This window comes from Trachurus japonicus, chromosome 12 (assembly GCF_045865225.1).
Source record: "Trachurus japonicus isolate A0001 chromosome 12, Traja_1.0".
NCBI lineage: Eukaryota > Metazoa > Chordata > Actinopteri > Carangiformes > Carangidae > Trachurus > Trachurus japonicus.
The window spans coordinates 17,376,288-17,399,792 of NC_140918.1; the positions used below are offsets into that span (position 1 = coordinate 17,376,288).

The 23,505-nt window shown below is 40.9% G+C and overlaps 1 protein-coding gene across 9 annotated transcripts in view; it reads right to left on the bottom strand.

The window, feature by feature from the left end:
- Positions 1 to 6,256: 6,256 nt before the first annotated feature.
- sfswap (splicing factor SWAP) overlaps positions 6,257 to 23,505 on the bottom strand; it is a 48,630-nt gene continuing 31,381 nt past the window's right edge. For 6 of the 9 annotated variants that reach the window (XM_085793635.1, XM_085793634.1, XM_085793640.1 and 3 more), the window contains 5 exons: positions 21,229 to 21,656; positions 19,790 to 19,921; positions 19,210 to 19,350; positions 15,813 to 15,885; positions 6,257 to 7,021 (listed from right to left, as the gene is read on the bottom strand). In XM_085793635.1, the coding sequence (XP_085649761.1) occupies positions 6,956 to 7,021; positions 15,813 to 15,885; positions 19,210 to 19,350; positions 19,790 to 19,921; positions 21,229 to 21,656 (840 nt within the window). In that variant the 3' untranslated portion in view covers positions 6,257 to 6,955. The remainder of the gene's footprint in view (positions 7,022 to 15,812; positions 15,886 to 19,209; positions 19,351 to 19,789; positions 19,922 to 21,228; positions 21,657 to 23,505) is intronic. The other 3 variants (XM_085793636.1, XM_085793642.1, XM_085793641.1) reach the window with 1 other exon arrangement.

Consider the following 23,505-nt stretch of genomic DNA (forward strand, 5'->3'; position numbering starts at 1 on the left):
CAGACAAATCTTGCATTACTGTGTTTATTTGTCAAAAGGCTCAAATTGAACTTGGAATATGTCTGAATGAACTTAAGCCGTTGGAGAGATGACATTTTTATGGATGTGAGGATCGAATAAAAAACTGCAGTTCTTTTTGATGTATGCTTTCAGTGTCTATTTGATGCATGCTTTCAGTGTCTTTGATACAAGCTTTTGGTATCTTTGATGTATGTTTTTTCTGTGGGATTTTTAGTATATTTCTTAGCAAAATAACAAGGTGTCCCAATCAATACATATAAAGTGGACATGGAGAAGACAAATCCAATTCGTAGCCTAGCTCATGATCATGTTTTAATCTACATGAATAGATGTTGAGATTTTGTAAATGTTGTCAGCATGTTTCAAAATCAATTTCAAGAGTTGTTTCAGAGTGGTGTCTGTTTTATTCTTTCTTTGGACATCTGTCAAAAAGCTCCAAGTTAACTCTATTTCTGAATGAACTTTGAGTTATAAGGACAGATGTTTCTTACCAAGACTGCAGTGGTTTGTATGTGATGACGTAGTCTAACCCGAAACTGTAAACCAAAGTCCATATAATCTGGAGGTTGGGATGATTGTTGGTGAATTCTTAATCTTGCAGACCATAACACCAAAACAATGAGCTGAAAGACCCCATGGAGCACGAGGTGAACTGAGCTGGTTTATAATTTTCTGTAGGTTTATCCTGAAGAATACAGGTCTGGACAACCTTGTTTGCCTATTGCCAAGAACTACCCCCATCTATTTCCACAGACTTATGCCAGCAGATCACAATTAACACTACAAGCATGTTTTAACCTTGTAGGCCATTATCTCTGATTTATTGTGGCAGTTACAGCAGAATAATCAGCACTGTACAATTTGCCAACTATGATGCCAAACATAAAAGGAATAAAAGGGTGTAGGATATGCTGAGGCAAACACTTGCCTACTGTATCATCAACCTTTTTCTCATTTTGACATTTGGAATATGGGCCAAAAGAGTTGAATGTAATACAAACTTCATATGTGCTTAGAAGGAGTATGAGACTATCTGCTTTGGTAATAAAGGGATACAGGCTCATTCCTCATACAAATCTTCCTCGCTAGACTCTTTTCGACTCATATTTATCTATTCCTCAGTCGTAGCGCACAATTACCCGTTGAAAAATGCTGCATAAGGCATCACTCGCATGCCTTATCAAAGTCACTGCAGCTGTACAGACAGATAAAGGGCAAAAATAATAAAATAAGTGTCTTTTCACACACTCTGGAATGGCCGGTTGAACCACATGCTGAATTTTTGACCCATGTCTCGTACAGTTTCATGGCAAGACACCCTCTGACACAAGTTGGGGAATGCCAAAAAAACTGGTTCATTTCATTTTCTTTAGCTCATAAACTTATGATGAAGCTTCCTTGTGTCCATTTGCAGCCATACCCCAAGAAACCTGTCCATGTAGTACAGACTGTCCATTTGTCCATCTTCCTTTCCCAAGATGGGCAAAGCTGACACTTGACTTGGACTCATCTGCTGTAAAACTTTTCTACTTTACTTTTTTTTATTTATAAATGAGTTTCTATTTGATTCCTTATTACTTATTGTTATTCATAGAGCTGGTCTTAATTTCTGTAACAAATTGAAGATAACAAATGATGATGATATACTGTATATAAAAGCACTGTTTTAGCCACGTTCTTTAACCAAAGATAATAAAATGACCAATCTGCGATAATGAACCACCACCCGCCGTTCAAAAGAAAAGACTATGTTGACCAAAGGAGTTCTTGATAGTTTTCCAATAGGAAAGCCTTCAACATAATAGTCCTTGGTCTTTGGGGGACATGCTACATCTGATCAAAGAGCACAGCAGCACAACACAACCGTTGTGTGATAAAACCCCTGATGGTTAAGATGTGTAGCCACCTACATAATATCTCTTGTGTGTTTTTTTCTCCACTTACCTTCATCTGGGCATGAAGGGCCTGAGACTTGACTTGTAGCTCGACTCGAGACTCATGCATCAGTGTCATACTTCGGTTCGATGACTTGGGAACTGACTTGTAACATCGCTTGAACCTATTCTGAAATGCTTAAACACAGCTCTGCAGTTATCTGGCAGTCCAGTGTGAAATCAATAAAGAATCTCTCAGCTCGCCCCGAAGAACCCTCGCACAGAGGAAAAGTGATGGTAAATGTAAGACTGTTGTCAGCTTGCACTAGTATTGCTATACTGTTTTGACCTTTTCTCTAAGATGTTCAGCTCCCTCACTTAAAGTTGAAGAAATGCAGGAAGGAAAATATAGTAAGGAGGACTCTAAAAATTACCAGGAGAACTTTACTGTTACTATTGTACAGAATGTACAGTTCCCTTAGTGGGTCAGGCACAGCACTGATGCTTGGTGGGAGGCACAAATGTCTCTCCTGCCTGCAGCATTTACTTAGACAAAGTATGCAACATATAGGCCTACCATACTTATCATATCTGAGGGTCACATGTTATGACCACAATTTACCCCTTGGCTGCCAGAATAAAGACATGTATGGAAGTGAAATGAAACCATTCAGCTATTTGATCCCCTCCAAACTTTTACACCAACTGTACAACAACTGGACTATACACCCACACATATACATCCACAACTACAGATACAATAAGTTATATACTTATCATATTATAAGTTATTTTAAGATAGGGGGTTGTAGGCCTACCTGAAACACACAGGTGTAGCCTACTGAGTGTCTGCCAATCAAACAGAAAACAAAGTCTACAAGGTCGACCACACCGTCTCCATCCACACAGTCGATGAATAGAAGGTTGGTGATTGCGGTAATAATCACAAGTTTGGTGATTGTGCAAACACGACATGCTGCACTATCAGCGGGGGCGGAGGACTGTCTGTACCTTCCTGCGGCAAGAAGCCAACACCTGCTTTTCTATCCCAGATAGAAACTTTCTCTAACCACCCAAACTTCGTCCCATATGAAATCCGCATAGGCTGTTATGAGTCACGGTGGAGTGATGGTTACATATGCAATTTGACTAAAGTATCTGAATAACTGGTTGACGTGAACTATTAAAACACAAGAATAACAGAGTGAATTCTGGTGATTGATGAAATAAAAGCACAAAATGTTTCTTGTTCATTCCTCACTTCAATCAAACACTTTTCAAGTGTGTTATTTGCAATCTAATGCAAGACTTCATCTAACACTGAGTTGCATCTACACCTCTCAGACATCTCCTCGACTCATTATATTTCTCTGGTGTTGGTGTTGTCATGTCCCTCGCTAGTTGCCACTGGAGACAAAGTAGTTTTGGCCTTTTCAATAAGACTTGAGCAGATTTAACAGAAACCAATCCAGCCCAATTTTCCACTCTGTCTAGCACTGTTTGGACAACACTAAAATCAGGATGACTACAGACTGATTTTTTTTTGCCACTCTGAGTGCTGTAATGGGACCAGAATTCAAAAGTTAAACATTTAAAGTGGCTGAGTTGTCAGACAACATGTTTTGATGGGTTTACTTGTGATAAAGTGAAAGCGGCAGCTGATAAAGGTCAGGATTTTTTTGGTTGTAGCTCCCTTTGTCATGTACATTGAAGACACATCAAGGCAGCTGGCAGGGTGCGGTTTTTAAACGGTTGCACATCTGCGAGAGGACAGAACAAAGATATTGGGAGTTGTTCGGAGATAATGCAGAAGAAAAACAGAACATCAGCTGCTAACTGTGCCTGTGTCAGCTGTTTGTGTTTGTCAGGAGGGAGGGAATATTCAGCATCCTCATGGCCCGGGGCTTGAAGCAGCGCTTTACTTTGGTAGTGTGGGTCCTAATGTTTTTGTACAATTCTCCTGATGTTGGAGTGGAGAAATTGACTATTGCTGGGACGAGGGGAGGTTAGAACTGCCCTCTGCAGACCAGTAGGACTGGGTTAGGATGTGCTTTTGATGGTTTATAAAAGGTGGTGAGGCAAGAAGTGCATTGATTTTGTTAGGTTGAAGAGTTGGCAAGCCTTATATACCATTTCTAATTCCAGTTCAAAGCTCCTTAGTGCGCCTCAGCTCCTCACCTGACTCTGGTGGAGACTATAATTGTGCTGTTATGACCCTGTGGCTCTATATTCTATATTTGACTTTTTGTTAATTTCCATTGAGCTGGGCTGCAACAAAACCCCAGACCTCTTGTGTTCTCAGCTCTCTTCGGAATTCTGTGGAGTATTTAGGTTCACAGACACAGAGGAGGAGGTTGCCGTCAAGCAAGGGGATCGCCTTTTTCTCTTTGTTCTGCAGTCAGTCCAAGTGATTCAGGACTAAATGTGATCATGTCATCAGCAAATTCAATAATTCAGAATGAGAAGTCTCTTACCCCTTTTCCATTGAGCTGGTTCCAGTGCTAGTTCGGAGCCAGAAACCCGACTTAGCACCAGTTCTTTGCCTTTCGACCGCCTAAGGACCGGCTCCTGACTCTCAAAACTGTTTCCAGACAAGAATCAACTCCTTGCTAGTCTAGAGCCAAGAATCGATTATGCCAGGGGCTGTGGCGGGGTTACCCGGCCAACAGGACCAGCGCAAAGATATACATAGACTTTATTAAAATCTTATTATGTCTGTAATCAATGCAAGCATAGTTGAAACTAAGTAGCCGAGCTACAGGCTGTGGCTAATGTTCATCAGAATCAAAATGTCAAAATGAAGTCACCGTTCGCTGCCATTACAATGAAGACGGCTTCCTTTTTTTCCATATTTCTTTTGCGGGGTTTGGGCCAAGAAATAATAGACGGGCCACGCTGGGCCTGGGCTTCAAATCCTCTGGGTTAGACCAGGTTTTAATTTTCAGGCCTGTTGAGAACTCTATGGTAGGCTTACAAAGACGGGAGCAGCCCCTACATGGAGAACATGGCTCTAACTCAGCTCCGTCCTTGCCAGTGGAAAAGCAAACTGGTTCTTTGGAGATACGTGTGTTGAACCAGCTGAGCCACACTGGCACTAGCACCAGGTTCTTTTTGGTGAAAAAGAGGTATTTGGTCATGAACAATGAAAACCCATAGTGTGTTGTCAAGTCTTTCCTGATTTTACGTTACTATTGCACAGTGGTGATAGTCAGCATCCCGAAATTGCTTTCTGAATAGGGTTTGGTTTCAATTAGACATGTGAATGGATTAGAATTAGCGTTATCGTTATTTGATCAAGGTTAGGGGGATGTGACATGGCTACAATAAGCACTTGGTTTAAGTTATAGGGAGCAATCACAGGCCAAGAGAAAACAAATTAATGTTGGAGATAGGAAATGAACATTGGTATTCTGTTTAACCCTGATGGTTTATTGACTATTCAAACAGTCTACAACCTCCTCTGTGTACAACATTTGTGGCTTGATCACAATCTCTTTAAACTTTGTCACTTTGACATAGACATTATTGTGGGCTTCTGCTGAAAGAAAATCTGACGCTGTAACTTGCAGTTTGCCTTTTCCTGCACACATTCAATTTGTGTGAAACAAAAATGCACTCAATGAACTAGGGAGTCTTGCGGTTAACAATGTCTGGAAGCCCAGTAAATACACTGAACCCTCAGAGATGTGACACCAATCTCTAACCAAGACCCGACGTACCTTTAGATCCTGAACAGGGTCTAAAGTTGGTAAAATAAAAATAGATGGATTGATTTTTATCTCAGCAGTGCTGCAAAAGCTCAAAAACAGCACATCAGTATGTTCAGGATGCTGTGGCAAAACTTTAAATGAGAATAAAGGGGAGAGGACTGCATCTCGCCTTTTAGTGTCTTTTCTCCATTTGCCTGTTTCAGAATGGATTTGGGCACTTTATTGATTACTTTGAGGTTCTGTATGACCTTAAAAGGGTTATCTTTCTCAACATTTAATCTCTTATGAGCTTGTACTCTGCCTGAGGTCATCAAGCAGGAAACTAGCAATTCATGTGCACTGAGTTTAATGTGCACTGGGTCACAGGTGCCATTTTAGCAGCAGCAGCAGACACCTGGAGGATATCAGATGAGTCTGTCGGGTTAATCAGGACTGTTGCCTCGACACTAAACTTTTTACAGTAAATGAAGGTGAAGGTTTGGGGCAGTAAATGTAATTTCTTCCATCATCAGTGCATCCTAAATGAAGGAGAGTGAAGAGACGCCCTGGAGGGCAGGTTGAACCTGTCGCTGATATTTGAACTCCAGCGTGACACAAAGGAGTCCACAAAGGTGAGAATGAAAATCAAGAGAACTGCCGTAAAGACACAGCTAAATCATAATTGAAACTTTATTGACAGTTTGGATTAGAAAGTAGTTCTGCATTAAATTCCTTACAGTACAAACCAGGAACAGAAATAGAAGGCCACGCACTAGAGCTTAGGGACAGAGTAAAAAATCAGAACAGCTTCTCAGGTAGATGGGTGAGAAGGAAAAGCTGGGGGAGGAAAATGAAAGGGGAAACAACAGTGGAGAATGGTAGTTAAGAGGGAGAGAAAATGAAATTATCCAAACAACACAACCCTTCATAGAAGGAGAGAATACAGACCTCCTGCAGCTTCTGATAACACTGCAAAGAACGACTGTCAACACGTGGGAGAAAAAAAGTAGGTTGTCTTAAAATACGATGCAAGATAACACGGGTTATTTCCACATTTTTTAGCTCCCCTCACCAAAATATGCCGACTGCCGACGTGATCTCCCAGCTGATGAACTGTTTTCTCAGGTACGGTGCAAGACCAGATATTTCGGCATGATGAGCACCTTCGCTTCACGCTTACAATCCCGCAGATGACACGATGTGACAAAATTGAACATGCTGATGCTCAAATCAAGATGATACAATAAATCGGGAGGGGGGGAAAACGCAGGGAAACGGATCCAGATCAGATAAATCTCCAGGAAATCGGAAAATGCCGCTTGCTGATAGGCCGAGGTTGTTGTGGCGACGAGCGGAAGCCTTGTCATCTCTTTAGGAACTGGGAGGCTGGAAGGTCTTGGAGGTGGCAAGCATGGCTCGCACTTTGGCCATCAGATCCTGAAAAAAAACCAGATGAGAGACAAATGAACTAAATGTAAGACACATCTCCGTGTGCCATGCCTGTCGATGAGTAATTGAGAATAAACTTACAAGCATAATGAAGCACACTCAGATTCATGCATCACGGGTGCAGGGAACGTGGGCGTAAGAGCCGACAACACTGGTATACACCTGAGGCTATAATAAAACCACCGACTGGAGAATAACAGCGGCTGCCAGCGTGATGAGGGCCTGAGGGATATTTACATCAGATCGCGTGTGTTGTTGGAGCCAGCGATGGCTCAAAATCCTGCTCAAAACTCAAGATGGTTCTCTGTTTTGGTTTCGGCTTAAACCCATCTATTGATTCTTGTCCAACAATAATAGAGAACTTCTACGTAAGAGTTCAGTTCATCCACAATCAACGATTGTGCTGAAGAGCAACAGCGCATAGAAATTCTTGAAAAAACTGTGAGCTTTGATCTCATTTAGAAATAATTGACAAATTGATCCGGTAATACTTTACTATTCTCTTTTTTTGTCAAAAAACCGTTAATAAAGCTGCTCCCACTGGGAATCAATTCCTGTGTTGTATTCAGCTTCTACTATTAGCTCTTTTTGTTTTTAGCTGTTTCGCTTTCTTGTGATCTGTATAGTTACAACGGCAGCACCATGAATTCCTGAATACGCCTTTAAACGTGATATACAGAAAGACAAAAGACTCAAAAGACCTCTTCTCCAAAATTCTTGTACAGCTAATCTTTAGTTTTGGCAGCTGACCTGTTTCGGTGGCCAAAAGAAAATGTATTACCATGTGTAAATACCTCACTGTTAGGACAAACTGACATTTGAAGAGAGCAGCAGTTACAAAAAGCTCAATGAGGAAATAGTACGGAGTGGAGTAAGGAGCTTCTGAAATGCAATGTCTGAGCTTTCTCTCTCCTTTCCTCCTTCTTCAGGTGGAAATGTAAATTTCTGCTGATCAGGGGGCAAATGCTTGCATTGCAGAACAGGAAGTGTTCATTTGCATCGCAAGAGTGATTCACACACATGCGTGGACAAATATCCACCTCTGAGCTCTCCTGACAGATGAGACAAATTAATAGCTGTAATCACAGAGGGAGGGAGCTGTCATATCAAATCATTCAAAACACCGTGTCTCTCTAAACCCTGGTGTATCTGAGTAAACGCATTCAACAAAAAAAGAAAAGAAAGAAAAACACAAAGAAAAAGACCACAAAATATGACAAAACATGATCCAAATCATCATCAACTGAATAGAAAGTAGCTCAGACAAAAATACTAAAAAAAAAAGAAAAGAAATCACATTAATAGATCATTACATGCTGCAATACAGCTGCCACATGGGGTTGGCAACTATGGTTACAGAATAATACTGAACGAGGATGAGCAATTATAGTAAAAGAAATATATAGCATGATAGCCTAAATGTTCTTTATAACATACTGTAGGAAATAAATAAAAAATTAGATCTGAAAACAGTTTAATTTTCAAACCCACTGCTGACTGAGAAACAACACACTCCACACCGCTGTGCCATATTTCAGCTGCGGGGGTTCAGTAATTGGAATGTTTACTTATTATATCATTAATTCAAAGGAACACCCAGATTACTGACCCTGTCTTAGAAATGAATCAGCCTCACTGAGCGCTGGATCTGAAAGGCCTGTGGGAACAGAAGCTGATTCTCCTCTGCAACTAACCTTGTTATATAGAGTATTTTATATTGGGTCACTGCAAGGTGCAATGGTGTCAATGAAGAGATCAAATGAGAGCCATTATTAAAAAGTTAAATCTTTAAAGGGATAGTTCAACATTTTGGCAAATTGGCCCATTGCCATAATCGCTATAGCCATAGCAGTAGGTTCATTACCTTTATTTGTCGGTGCAAGCTATTTTTAGAACGGAGGAGCGGAGCGGCGAACTGCTCAGAGCTACGCTATGGAGGCTAAAGGAATTTCTTGGTTTCCCTCATCAAACTCATCAAATACAAAATCCCAAAACTCCAAAACGCTTTCATGGACAAGTTGTGACCTGCACAACCACCACGCTATGAGATAATAATGGAACGTTACGAAACTGAGCCGTTTTCGAGGTAAATACAGGGTAAATACAGAGACTGCTTGCTGAAAAACTGTCCCTGAACGCAACACGCATCAGTGGTTTTGCATGAATTTACCTCTAAAACGGCTCCGTTTCGTAACGTTCCGTTATTATCTCATAGCGTGGTGATTGTGCAGCTCACAACTTGTCCACGACAGCCTTTTGGAGTTGTTGGATTGTGTATTTGATGAGTTTGATGAGGAAAACCAAGAAATTCCTTTAGCCTCCATAGCATAGCTCTGAGCAGCCTGCCGCTCCGCTCCTCTGTTCTAAAAATAGCTTACACCGACAATTAAAGGTAACGAACCTACTGCTATGACTATAGCGATTATGGCAATGGGCCAATTTGCCAAAATGTTGAACTATCCCTTTAAGATTTAGAAAAGCAAAATATGTGTGTGAGTGTGAATATGTTTCTGGTCACAGTCTTCCTCATCAGTGAAGGATTGGATTGGATTTCATACTGCTCCTGGTTTCTATTCTGGGCTATTCACCTGGCTTAACACAGAGGTGGCTTTCATTGTTAAACAGTCACAAGTAGCTGTCATGGCAATTGGAGCGAGGGTTACAGCAGTCGCTCAAAACGGTATTGAAGACAACAACGTCAATGGTCATTTTGGCCATTTTTTTGTGTCAGTGCAACGGCTTTAATTAATTCAGGGAGTAATGGAACAAGAAGACCCAGCCACAGTGAGCTGTTAGATGAAGAGTTGCAGCATGAAATCAGATTGTGATTGCTCACAGTGTGATGGGGAAAAAAAGAGGCAAAAATTATTGAATGATTTCTGCTATAAAACAATGGAATTTGTTTGGCTGCAACTGACGACAGATAAACCGGTTTCTCCACTGGTGTGTTTCTGACAAAGTAGCAGCTCAAACAGCTTTGGCTGCGGCCAGCATTAAACCACACTTGCCATTACCACCACTTATCACAGCTGGTGTTAAATCAACCTGGAACCTTGAGCAATATGATTTTAAAGTTTGAAATTATAAGAGGATATAACTCTTTGAATCCTAGTTGCTGCTTTTTTTTTTTTTTTAATTGTTGCCGGTTCATTTTCTTTGGGCTTTAATTTTCTTAGAAATGGCTGTGGGTGTTCTCTGTCTGTCTTGTGTTGCTCTTCTCACTCACAAAACATTAGTTAGTTAGTTACACATTATCCCGTGGGAGAAACATCTCCTTCCGCAAAAAAATTTAGCTCAATGTTGTGGGAAAAACTTGGATTCAGTAAAAAATAAAGGTCTTGTGGAGATCCAGACACCAGTGATGGCCGAAGAAGAAAGCATAATTATTCTTCATATGTAATTTGTGCAGTTTATACCCCGCTCCTAAGACTTACTGAGGAGTTAAGGTGTCTTAGTCCGGCTAAAGTTACAGGAGTTGTAAAATCCAAAACCAGTTTGAAAGTAAGTTGCATCACACGAGGCGAGAAATTTCACAGATTTTCTTCTGATTGCAACGTTAAACAATTCCACTGTAGGAACATCCTGAGCGAGCTGTGCAACACCTTGAGCTCATATTCACACGCTTGCCTGATAAATCTCACTGCAGGTTTAAAAGCTACTCCGAAGGTGCACAAATTATGAATCCAACACAGTAAACCGCATAAAACATAGAGCAGGGGAGGAGGAGAGGAGGAGGAGGGGGAGACAGAGAAATAAAGGCAAACATTAGGAAAATGAGAGGCGGGATGAGGCAAATAGCAACGGCGCTCCATCAGGAACGAAGAGACCATTAGGAAGATAAGGACGCGCTGAATTATTCAAGACGTGTTTGTAAAACATCACAGTCTGGGTATGAGTAGTTAGTGGTTGCGAATCTGTGCGTGTTGCAGCAGTGGGGCGAACGGCGCGTCTTCACGAGCTGCTTTATGTTGAGCGTGTTGAGATGAAGGCAGGAGAGGGGCTCGCGTTTTTGTTTGTTTGTTTGTGAGATAATGAGAAAGAGAAAAGAAATATGATGTTTCCGTTGATGAGAGAGAAGCTGCACGAGATGTGTGGCTGTGTGTGTGTGTGTGTGTGGTGCAGCTAGTTGGTAAACACTGGAAACTCATTCTGAGATCCCTCCCTCCCTCCCTCCACACGATCCAAATTTGGTGGATCACAGCAGAACAGAGGAGCCAGTGTCGTCTCTTCATTCACACTCTATTGACACCGATTAACTCCCAGTCTCTGTTGCTGCATTACATGTTTTACGAGTCATTTACGAACTAAAAACAGGAAAGCTAAATTTCACACTAGGTGTGTATGCCTACATACCAAGTACATTAATATATTGCATGTAGTTGCACACCGGTCGTACGCAAATCAATACATCAAAATATTGCATCACTTGAAAGGAAATTACAGATATTTCAGAATTATTAATTAAAGATTAATGGTGAGCTCGACTGAAAATGCAGAGAAGCTCAAACAATTTACAAATGTCTTTCATCTCAGAACTGATTTAGAGCTTTTGACAAATGAGGGTAATTGATTTTGAAATTTGTCTGGGATGTTTTCTCCATGTTTCCACAGCTAGTCAAAATTAGGTAAATGAGCAGTATATCACAATATTGCTAAAGGAAAGAGCCAGATTAGATTAAGAGGAGAAGTAATTAAAAGGAAAAAAGTCAACTGAACACTGTGGTTTTTGGTCTTAATAGTGATTGACTGAACCAAACACTAGCTTGCAGCTCACTTTACTATTTAAAAGCCTTTGTTGCTCATTTAGGTGAGAGTCTGTTGACACAAAACTCACACGAAGAAAATTAAAGACAAGCATAACTCGTGTTACCTTTGCACTGTTTTTTTTCTTTTTTGGCTTCAATCCATTTAGTTTACAGCCTTTGACACATTATTTGTCTCCCAGATCTGGTGTGTGCGTGCATTTGACTGCGATGCATTTCTGAAAGCAGCGATAAATTGCATGGTGCGACGGCAACAGGGCGGTGTAGGAGGAATGCGCACCGGGGGTCAGAGTTTATTGGCGAGGTGTGTGCGAGGTTACATGGAGACTAATGAGCGTGCACCGTTTATTCAGACACAGCATTTGCTTTATTGTGAGCTCTTAACAGCCAAATGGGGAACATGGTGTTCCGCACTAAAGCAAAACACAGACACAGCCCACCACTTAGCTGCATTTAAACTGTCACAGACAAACGAGTCATTCCATTACAGTACTCTATGCAGCTCAAAGAATGTGGAAACACATATGCTTCAGAGCAAAGAAAGAATCACTTCCAATTTTTTTTAAGGAAAAAGTCCGGTGTTCACGTCCTCAAAGCTTGTTAAACAGCTGTTAATATGAATTTTGGAGCACAGGCTGCGAGCGAGACCTCGTCGCCCACCTTCAGCGGCTGATCTCACTAACACTCCTGTGGATGAGTGGGATAATATCTCCGCAGTCTGGTTCCAAAACCTTGTGATCACCCAAAAACTCCTCTCATATTAAAGGTCCAGTGTGTAAAATGAGGGGAAAACAATGACATCTAGCATTCCGATTCTATTACCTATCTATTGAATAATTCTATGGTTTATTTATGATTATAAAACGGAAAGGTGAAATCCAGCGATCTGATTGGCTGTTAACCGTGGTATATTGAGCATATACCACGGCTACTATTCTAAAGCCTTATCACAGCGTAAACTATCACTCCGCGTCAGGCACGTATGACTGGTATGAATGGAAGTTGTTGTCATGTATCCATGACAACGGACTGTTGCAGTCCGTAGCAGAAGACAGCTGATGTTTTTACGATGTTAAAAAATTGACTAAAGTAGTTGAATTCACATGTTTAAGGTGAACTTTCACCTCCGGCGAGGGTTAACAATGGTAGAGGGGACTGAGCAGTGACTTTCACCTGAAAAAAAGCGGAGGAAAAGACGAGATGCAGAGCTAACTAGGAGCTAACGTCTGGAGAGGTGGGACTATTTTTTTCACAGTGGGGCTATTTTATTGGATAATATGTATTTATGGTTGAATAAAACTACATGAAATTGATTGCGTATCCCTCTTCCATATTGCCTTTATTGGTAACCGTTTTATAAAAGCAATATATCACGACAGGCCGTGGTATGCTCATTATACCACGGCTAAGGGGCGTTGTTCGGCCCGACGCGAAGCGTATTTATGGTTGAATAAAACTACATGAAATTGATTGCGTATCCCTCTTCCATATTGCCTTTATTGGTAACCGTTTATAATGAGCATATACCACGGCCTGTCGTGATATATTGCTTAAACGTGAAACTCTTGAAAAGTGCTCTCTGGTTGGCTGGATTTTTCCATTCCGTACAAACATGGCGGCGCAAAATGGCGACACTCTCTAAGCAAGACCCTTGCTATATGTATTTATAAAAGAAGAATTATAAGGCTATGAAAACCAAACGTATTTTATTTTATAGCGATTATACATTTATACAAATATATTCATTGGTAGTATATTCAGATTTTGTCAATAAACCATGACAAATATTACACACTGGACCTTTAAGTAGCGGCTGTTTTTGCACTACACAGGCATCCCATATCCATAGCAACCGGAGACTCCAAAACCATCTTTCTCAGTCTGGAAGTTAGCTAACTGTAACAAGAACAGTCTTCTTCTTATCCAGCAATTAAAAACAGTTCCAGCAAATATGACTAAATAACTGTTGCCAACTGTAGCTTTAACACCCATGTTTTTGTAATGACATTTCAAGCAAACATGTTATGTCTGCCATCGTCTTTTTGTGTCAAATCTGTGCCACACGTACAGTACAAGTCTGACTGTGTCAGAAATAACACTGTATGTAAGTGTTAGACTCACTTAGCGTTAAATATGAGTGCAACTCTAACATGACTTCACCACTGTCACTCTGACAGTTGGTAAAGACAACTGTCAGGAAGTGGCTGCATACAGAGCCTAGAGTATATGATTTTACGGATGGAAGTGTCTATCCCGTCTTTAAGCCCATGGCGACAGTGGCAGGCATCCAGTCTAAATCATATCACCACATACCGTGTTAAACCTGCAGCAACTCTGCTTTCGTGGCCACCTTAGAGGCAGCGGAAACACAAAACTGACTGCATCACCTTTTTAAGATAATATTATGACATATATGATATGATATTATGATGTTGTTTTTTTTTTAGATGTTCCATCTGTTCATTATATATCTGTCTGCCTTTTGGTAACAAGCAGATAGTGGTTCTACAGATGTTTTTGCCTTCTATGAAATGAATATGAATGCAATGAGAGGGAGCCAACACTGTGACGTTACTGGGCCGCCGGCTGAACAATGAGCTGAAACTGGCTGTGAAACTCTGTACAGCAGAGGGGGGAAATTCTGTGGTAACCTTTTACATTTGATGCAAATATGGATTACTGATGTTTATGGTCTATGTTATCTCAGATAGAAAAAGAAAAAAAAAAGTGTAGACAGACTGCAGCTGAGGAGGCTACACAGACATTCAAAAATACAGAAACTTTCAGACTTGAGTTATAACTTTGGTAAAAAACAAAACAAAACAAGAAACTGTCTTAATGGGTTATAATGTTTAGCAAAATATCTAATTAAAACTGAACTCACGGAAAGTGGAAACTCCCCATCTTGTCTGAATTTACAGGAGCGAGACAAGAAACAGTATCAGGGCGGCACAAGAGCACAGAAGAGAGGTGAAATCGCAAGAGATATTTTGTGTTGTCAGGGGCAGGCGTGCCACGACCTCTACTTTCGCCTGCCGCCAAACTGGCATCAACAATATTTAGCTATCGCCTCCACAATTATTGGCTCGGCTCCCAGAAAGAGTACAGGGGCCGAAAGTGCAATTTCAGCCAGAGTGAGTTTGTCAGCATGCAAACTTTTGTCTGCCAAAATAGCACCATTTGGCTAAAATGGTATTGATATCACATATAGCAGGGCAAAACACCAGAAGCACATTTAAATAAATAAAATAATGCTTTTCAACACAGCACCACCTTACCTAAAGGTTACTTGATGGAGCAATATAAACTCAACAAGCACTTCCTGACTTGTATTGAGGCAGAAGTTACTGAGTTCCTGTGTGAGTGTGTGTTTATGAGAGCTGTGAATAAATACATCACCTAGAGGTAAGGGAATTGGTTTTTAGTGGCTTTACCCAGGCCTTCCCCCCAGATTCCTGTGTTGCTATAGTAACGTTGTAATGTTAACACACCAAATTGAAATCCTGGCGCTGATGATACTGTGTGATACACTCGACAGCTTCAAAACAAGTTAGAGGACATTGAGTTGAGATCATTTTGTCATCAATTCCCAGTACAATAATAAACAGTCAAGCTGAGACTGACTGAGGTTGCTGTTCTGCAGGTGTTATAAATTAGATTATACTTCTTCATACACACACAAACCCCCAAAGTAACCACCAGGTAACAGATAAAACTATGTAGAGACTCATACTACTACATATGAAGTTAAGACAGATGTAATTTACTGATAGATTCAAATTTTATTCGTCCTAAATATTCTGCTTTATCTAGTCCATGTTTCTACAACGCATACATGCACTAGATTCTAAGTGCCATGTATTTTTAACTAGGCTGTATTTTTGTGTGTGAAAATGAACAGTACTTTCTGTCCCTCCCATTTGCATGGTGGAAACAGAACAACACTCAGTGCCTGTCCTGGGTGAGCTCTAAAGTTCAGCAGGGGACATATCTGGGATAAAAGCAAAGAACAATACCTGAGTTATTTTGGACTGAACAGAGGATACTATGGATGAGGACACAGCCTTGTCTTTCTCCTGAGAACCACCCCTGTGGAGAGGGAGAAAGAGAGAGAGGGCAAACAAAGAAAGTGAGGGAGGCAGAAAACCAATCATGTTAACAGGAGAGCATATACAATATTCATGATATCTTCTGAAATGTTCAAAGTTGGAGAGGCATCGAGAGTCAGCGCGGAGCAGAGGAGGGGGAGACGTCAGAGACAAACGAGACAAACGTGACCTGTAAAAATGTAAAATATCCAAACTGAACCAAAACTGCCTCGTCGACGTTATCAAACCCGACCGAGTGCGTAATCACGCAGGCAAACATCACAAGTGCCAAAATCGTAGGCCTCAAATTGAAATCCATGACTCTGTCCAAAGCTTTTAATCTCTCCGCTGTCTCACATTTCTTATTCATCAAGGGATTTTTTAAAATAGAAAAAAGTTGTGTGTGTCAAGTTGATTGAACACAACAGGTGACAAGAAACTCCATAAAACAGAAAAGTATGCGGCTGATGTTCCAAAGTTTTAAGGCTTCAGTCCACAGGGGGAGGAAATGTGTGTGCTTGTGCATGACAGTCAATCTTGGGAATTACACCTCTTAATGTATATACCTTGGGATTATTATGGTATGCTGCTTTAGCTCCCTCCCTAGTGGGAGGTAAACAGCAAAATCCCAAACTCAACAAACAACTACACTTGACACAAACCAGCTCCATCTAGTCACACTTCCTCTATCACCGTTGAAGAACTTTTGATAACAAAATTCATTTTTGCCCAGGAATGATTCTTCTTTAGTAGCAGCTCTAATAGTCGCAGCTCTCTGAAAAGACAAGACCTGGCAGTTGCGTCTCCAACCAATCAAGTGGCATAAAATGTGGTTTTTGATCTGCTTCTTTGTTCCTTAGTTTTGAATAATGGTCATAAAACATCAGCTTTTGGACATCGTGATCTCAAATTTAAGTTGACCTCTGACGCTCCACTATTTTATCCCATTAGACCTGTGTGAAATTTTGTCATGATTAGCATATCAATTTTCGAGTTATGGCCAAAAACATTTAAGTGAGATAATATTGACCCCTGACCACAAAATTCTAATGTCCATGTGGACGTTTGACCAGATAATAGGCCATTTCTATTTACATAGATATATGTTAATGTAAATACACTTTATATTTACATAGACAAGTGAATTTTAATCATAAGCGCATGCAGAGTGGTGGTGAATAGAGAGCTAATCTTGACCTGCAGAGGAGGGATCTTCAAAGGGTGTTAGCTTCACAACCAGCGAAGTGGTGACTCAGCAATATTTTAGGACGTTAGACCAATCAGACAACTCTATATAACTTGCATCCCTTGCACTGATTCAGTATTAAATGTCGCGTCGTCACGTGTCTTTCGATTTGACAAATTTTGTGAACAAGACACCTTCAGCTTTCACCACCAGAAAACATTCAGCTCATTCATGAGTTCAACATTTGCACTCATGCAAAAGAGACGGACGCAGTGAGAACACAATACCTCACCAGTGCCAGCGTGAAGCATAATAAAGCTCTTTTCTTAAAAATGTGCCATTAGACTAGAAAAAGGAGCTCAAGATAAAAGTGAGCTAGACTCAAAAATAATTAATTTCACCTAATCTGGTTAATTAAACTAGATATAATTTCACTTGTGATTTCTTTGTTGAAACATATAAAAATAATATTTTGATTGTATTCGTAATGGTCTGGTGCTTGTCTCACCACAATGGATGTATGTTTTTTTTCTGAGAACAGGGAGGGTGAGGGGAAACAAGTTTATTTTGTTGCCCATGTGACTCTATATCCAAAAATGAGCATGCAGCTTTAATTGTTTGTTTGTTGGACATATTTTTAACAGCACAACAATAAGCCCCGGACATTGGAAGAGATTAGGTCCCTTGCCACAAATGTCTTTGTGCCTTAAGACCTTTAAGTTGGCTCTGAGCCATTTATATCACTGGCCATTTAGATTTATAGCTTTAAGTATTTTCCAAGACCCAAGCTTTGTTTGTTTGTTTATTTATTTATTTGTTCACACTCATCGCCTTTACAGTTGTTTTCACATCTTTTGGACGATACTGTGATTTATAAGGATGGCATATTTGGATTAAAAATTCAACAGTACTGGCTCTCTTGCTGGATTTAATAGTCCAGCCACTTGTTTTAAAAGGAATATCCTTTAAAAGGGTCTTAAATATGATGGTCATATAATAAATGTCATGCTAAAAGCCTGAAGCTGCTTAGCTTGGACTTGGGAAAGGGTTAGACTGAGGTTGGATTTACACCTTATTGTTCAAATTGTCAAAACAGACTGTTTCAATTAGGCTTAATGTGTTGTGGTGAATGGTAACAAGTTTGGCTGGGGTTACTCAAGTGTAAACTTCCCCAAATCAAACACAGAGCGAGACAGAGCTGCTTTGTTACCCAGCACTCCGATGTAGTAGCCCCCCCCCCCACTAGACTTCCTGAAATTGCTCTCGGCCTCATGAATACTTATGAAGAACATGTGGAGATATCCACAGCCTTTCAGGCCGTGGGCACCTAGTTATGGTTGCTAAGCTATGATTGGATGATTGCCATTCGGGGCAGGGTTAATGATTCTTTCCACTAAATGACTAAATCACAGGAGAAACATGTTTTGAGTGAGAGTTGGTGTTTGCCAAAAGCCTAAAAAGAGAGGGAATTTATTTGCTATGATTTTCTTTCAGCCTTTATGTGAATCGGCACAGTTCTGACAGGTTGCTATAAGTTATAACAGCAGTACATCTGCTGATGTACTGAACTCTTAAAGGGACAACGAGGAGTTTTGGAAAAGCGAAGCGTTTTCACACTACATTTATGAGCCTCTGCGCGCACCGTATAATTCTTTGACCGGCGCAAGACGGACTCATGTTTTCATTCATCAATAATTAAAGTCAGAGGTCCGAAGATGATCACATACCGTCGTAGTTCCGACCATAAACGGCGATTCGGCGGCGTTATTCTCATGACTCGCCACGAAACTGAAAGTAAGGAAACGCTGGTCGGCTCGACCAGCGTTTCCACCACCACTAATAATAACAAAATAACAATAGAGACAAAATTATATATTTATCGAAAATGGGCCCATTAACAAGTGTGGGTAGCGTAGATTCATCCAAATTAACGTGAGACTTTTTTATAACCACATAGAAACTCCTCGTTGTCCCTTTAAGACACATTGTGTATTTGTGATCCTTTTTATTCACAAAGACAGAAGCCTGGGGGTAGCGATGCATTGGTCAATTGTATATATTTAATTTGTTATATCTACATCCAAGCTCTTCCAACAACCTGTTGTTTCTTAAGGGAGGAAGGAGACTTTCAGTAGTTACCTGGAGAGGGCGAGGCTGGAGGCGGGGCTACCTGATGGGGACAAAACTCTGCCGGGAGAGGAATACGGTGAGAGAGAGGAACCCACAGTTTGCATCTGTCCTGAGGATGACAAGGAGCTCCTCCTTTTCTCAGGAGGGGTCCTGGGGGACAAAAAGCGAGAGGGGAAGAGCTGCATTTCTGATTCAGACGGTGAAGACACCAAATAACCAAAATATCGGGGGGGGGGGGTGTACTCTGGTGTATTCAGCCTCATTTAAAGTCATGCAAGTGGAAGGTATCCATTGCAACTTCCCTCAGTGGTCATTTGGGGTTCAAAATATCGCTCGATATATAGTTGATAGACACAATGCATTATTTATCTCCCACAGTATAAGATTTCCCATTATTTTAGCTGCAACATAATAAAAAAATCACACATTTCAGACTCAGCAGTGAACTGTGGCACTGTAAGTGGCCCTCTGTGCTCTGACCGCTGTAACAATCAATATTTTCAGTGTTAAAATAAACAGAGCCGTATCAAGTCCCAGGGCAACCGCTCTCTCCACAGACTGCTCTGATGACACCCGCTGTTTGGTTTACCTGGATCTCGAATGCCCCCTGGGCAGGCTGGAGCTGCTGCTTGGATGATAGCGCTCCCGCTCCCTTTCTTCACGTCTCCTCTCTGATGAGTTGCCCCTCCTGTCCCGTCTCCCCGGGGAGTGTGAACGGGATCTGGCAAGACAAGTAGAGCAAAGCAAGCGTGAGATGGAAGGAAACCATTAAAATATGAAAGACAAAAGAGAGTTGGGGCCAATAAGGTTTGAATAATGTTCCAATAGACTATCTGAAGAGCTGAAAGTGACACACTTTACATTGAGGTAGTTAAAGAGAGACTAAGTACAGCAACTAGGCCACAGGACAAAAAAACCATGAATCATAATTCTGTGAATTACTTTAATAAACATTCTATCACATGGACTCTCAATATGCAAATGGTGTTTTTCTAAACAAGCCTGAAAAGAAAACAGTATTAAATATTAAAGGATAATGTACAAGATGAATGCACTTCTCAGATTTCTTTCCATAAAGGGCACAACTTAATTCATTTTTCCCCCACTAGTTCATATGCAGAGCATGCTCTTCATTTACAAACGTGGAATAGCGAGGGGTTAGAGAAGGAATTTAGACCACTTTCCTAAAAAACAAAACCAGACAGAAAAGGCCAGCCAGCCGAGGTAATGTCAGGTCTGAGCCGGGCCAGCAAAACAAAGCTGGACGGTCAAGATTGTTTGCTTTAACCTGCCGTCAGACAAGCGGCACAAACAAAGCAACACAATCTCTACCTTTGAGCACCTCCACTCAACCCTTAACCTTGGTTTTAATCCTTCCTTCAAATGTTCTTTCTCAAATGTTTTTCTTTTATTCCTCCCTTTGTCCCTGTTCTTTCTCATTATCTCCGATGTCTCTTGCATTAATTCTTCCTCTCACTTTCTTTTCCCATTTCAAGTGAGGAAGGAAAAGCAAAACAAAGTACAATGCAACAATGCAAATCGAGAAACAAGCGAAGAGACTGAAGGATGCATTTATTTTCTGGCAGTATTATTGCAGTGTGCTATGCACTAAAGGTTTGTATGAGGTGGGGCATAAAACAAAGGTTGACTAAAAATTGTCTCATATCATTAACAGCAGTAATGCTAATTACTGACAGGCTTCCTGAGGTAAGAAATTAATATTGCTTATCATTTCTATAGATAATGGATTTATACTTTAGAGCACAACAACCACTGTTAGGTTTACATGGCAACACTGTCTGTGAGTCAAGAATAGTTTAAGGGTTAAATTCCCCACAGAAATTATTTTTTTGATGCACACCTGTCCAACCTATGAAAACAGGAGAACATTAAGGATAAGGGTTGGTTACATAATATTGTAACATCCTCCTCCTAAGTTCATATTTTTACTTTTCCACAAAGGATTTTTTTCTGCTTAGGGCAGAACAAAATAAACAATAAATAAAAAACGCAATACCAAAAACTTACCGGGACCGGCGGGTTCTCCTGTAGGCACTGGGAAGGGCGTGTCTGCTCTTTGATCTTGACCGTGACCTCCTCTTGTGTTTTTTCTTCTTTTTCTCTTTGTCCCTCCCTTTGTTCCTGTCTCTGTCTCGGTCTCTATCTCTGTCCCTGTCTCTGTCTCTATCTCTATCTCTTTCCCGGTCTCTGTCTCTATCTCTGTCTCTGTCTCTGTCTCGGTCCCTGTCTCTCTCTCTGTCTCGATCTCTGTCTTTGTCCCTGTCCCTGTCTGCTCCTCTGGAGGTACTGTGGGAGGACGAGGAGGACGGGGTCTCCCTGCTGCGAAACGTTCCTTGGTTCTCCGTGGACGGCCTTTGGTCTTGGACATACACAGGTTGTGCAGAGGACACTTGAGAGGGCGCAAGGTCAGACAGGACAGAGAGGGCTTCCTGCATCTAGAGACAAAGACAGATCAAAGAAGACACAGAGCAAAGGCATCAGCGAATGCATACAGTAGTTTAAAGGACACACTTGGATGCTAGGCCTTAATTGTTTAATCGGTTTAAAGATAAAAAAGAGGAGAAATAATATACTGACTGAATTAAACAGTCAGCTGTGCTCTGAATTTATGGATTTTGCAAAAAAAAAAAAAATCCCAGATGCTTACTAACTCTGTACATCTGTGGAAAATCAATAGAGGGTCCTGATCACTTAAGGAGACGCAGGTGATGCACAAGGTTGACTGTATATAGACATTAGGGATTTATTTATGCAACACTTCAGTGGCCCTCCTGTCAATGTTAGAGATTAATACAACTTGCATAACAATAGAGGGATAGAAAATAAAGGTAGAAAAAAAGAAAATCTTAGTATGTTGAAGTTGTCAATATCTACCTTCTATTTGCCTGATAGTAACTGATGATGCATTCATTTAGGTGCTTACTCTAATCCTATATTTGACCAATATAAATATTGATTGCCAGATATTTCCACACTTTGTATTCAGAACTTTTAACAGAACAAAACTGAAAAGTAAAGAAGTAACAAATGTTGAAAAGAATGTACATTAGTAGATTGATTTTCAAATTAAAAATAATCACACATCCACTACAAAAGGGGGCACAGGATTGTAAAGAGGATGTCACGGGCGAAGTCAAGGTCCCTTGCTCTCTTGGGAAATGATCACTTATATTCCTCCCTTACTCAGCTGATTAAAAGATGGTATGGGTTACACACCACGGTGCGGCCCTCTGGCTACGCGGCCAGTTACAACTGTCAGCTGCAAAGTGGCTCTAATTACCCCGGTGTGGGACTGTCTGCTCACATTATACTGGTCTGCTGCTGGATTCACATGGAAAAGACGGCTTTGGTCCATCAGTAGATTGAATGTGATGGTGAATTTTCCAAGGTCAGGATTCATCTTACATGGTTCTGCCTTAGATCGCTCCTGGGGCCACCCATGTTACATTTAAATTATATATATTATATATATATATATGGGTTCATGGTTCTATAAATGTGTCTGGATTAAGTCAGACACCAAATGGCATCATCTGTATTGTAACATTAACATGAACAGGAAGATGGCCCACATGATAAGTGATAAACGTGGCGGTCACACAAGGAAATGTGTGGTTGTGTGTGTGTCATTCTCTAGCCTCAAATAAATTATAACTGAAATGTCAATTTAATAACAAGTGAGCTGTCCTCTCTTCTAACTTAAATCTCTACAATTCAATAACTCCCACTCTCACCCATCTGCTGAAATCTGCACAAAAAGGGCGGAGCATAAAAGAGAGAGGGGGAGGACCAGAAGAAAATACAGAGGGAAAGGACGATGATGAAAGACGATGAAAGAAGGTGGCAAATGAGGTAAAGAAAAGTGAGAGGCGGGAAAGAAACAAGAAAAAGTGCTCACGACAGAAGACAAGTATCTGAAAACAAGCGGGGAAATTGAGAAAGGAAGAATATTCATTACACCTTTCTGCTTGCGTGCAATCTAGTGCCTGTGCTAAGGAAGAGATAATGAAATGATAGGAGGCAAGGTTTGGTTTAAAATTAGGACTGACATATGGGAGGCTTATCCCAACACCAGGCCCGGAAAATGTGCTCCGCTCTCACACCTGCGCTGGTGAGATAGGGAGAGGGGAGGAGGGTGAGCAGAGGCAGAGGAATCCAGGGCAATCTTACATCTGAAAATACACACATTTGTGTATTGTTGGGGCGGTTTCCTAAAACCCCTTTCAACATAAAATCTCCAAATATAAATATCACAGGTTATAGCCTGGATCACTTTTCCACAAG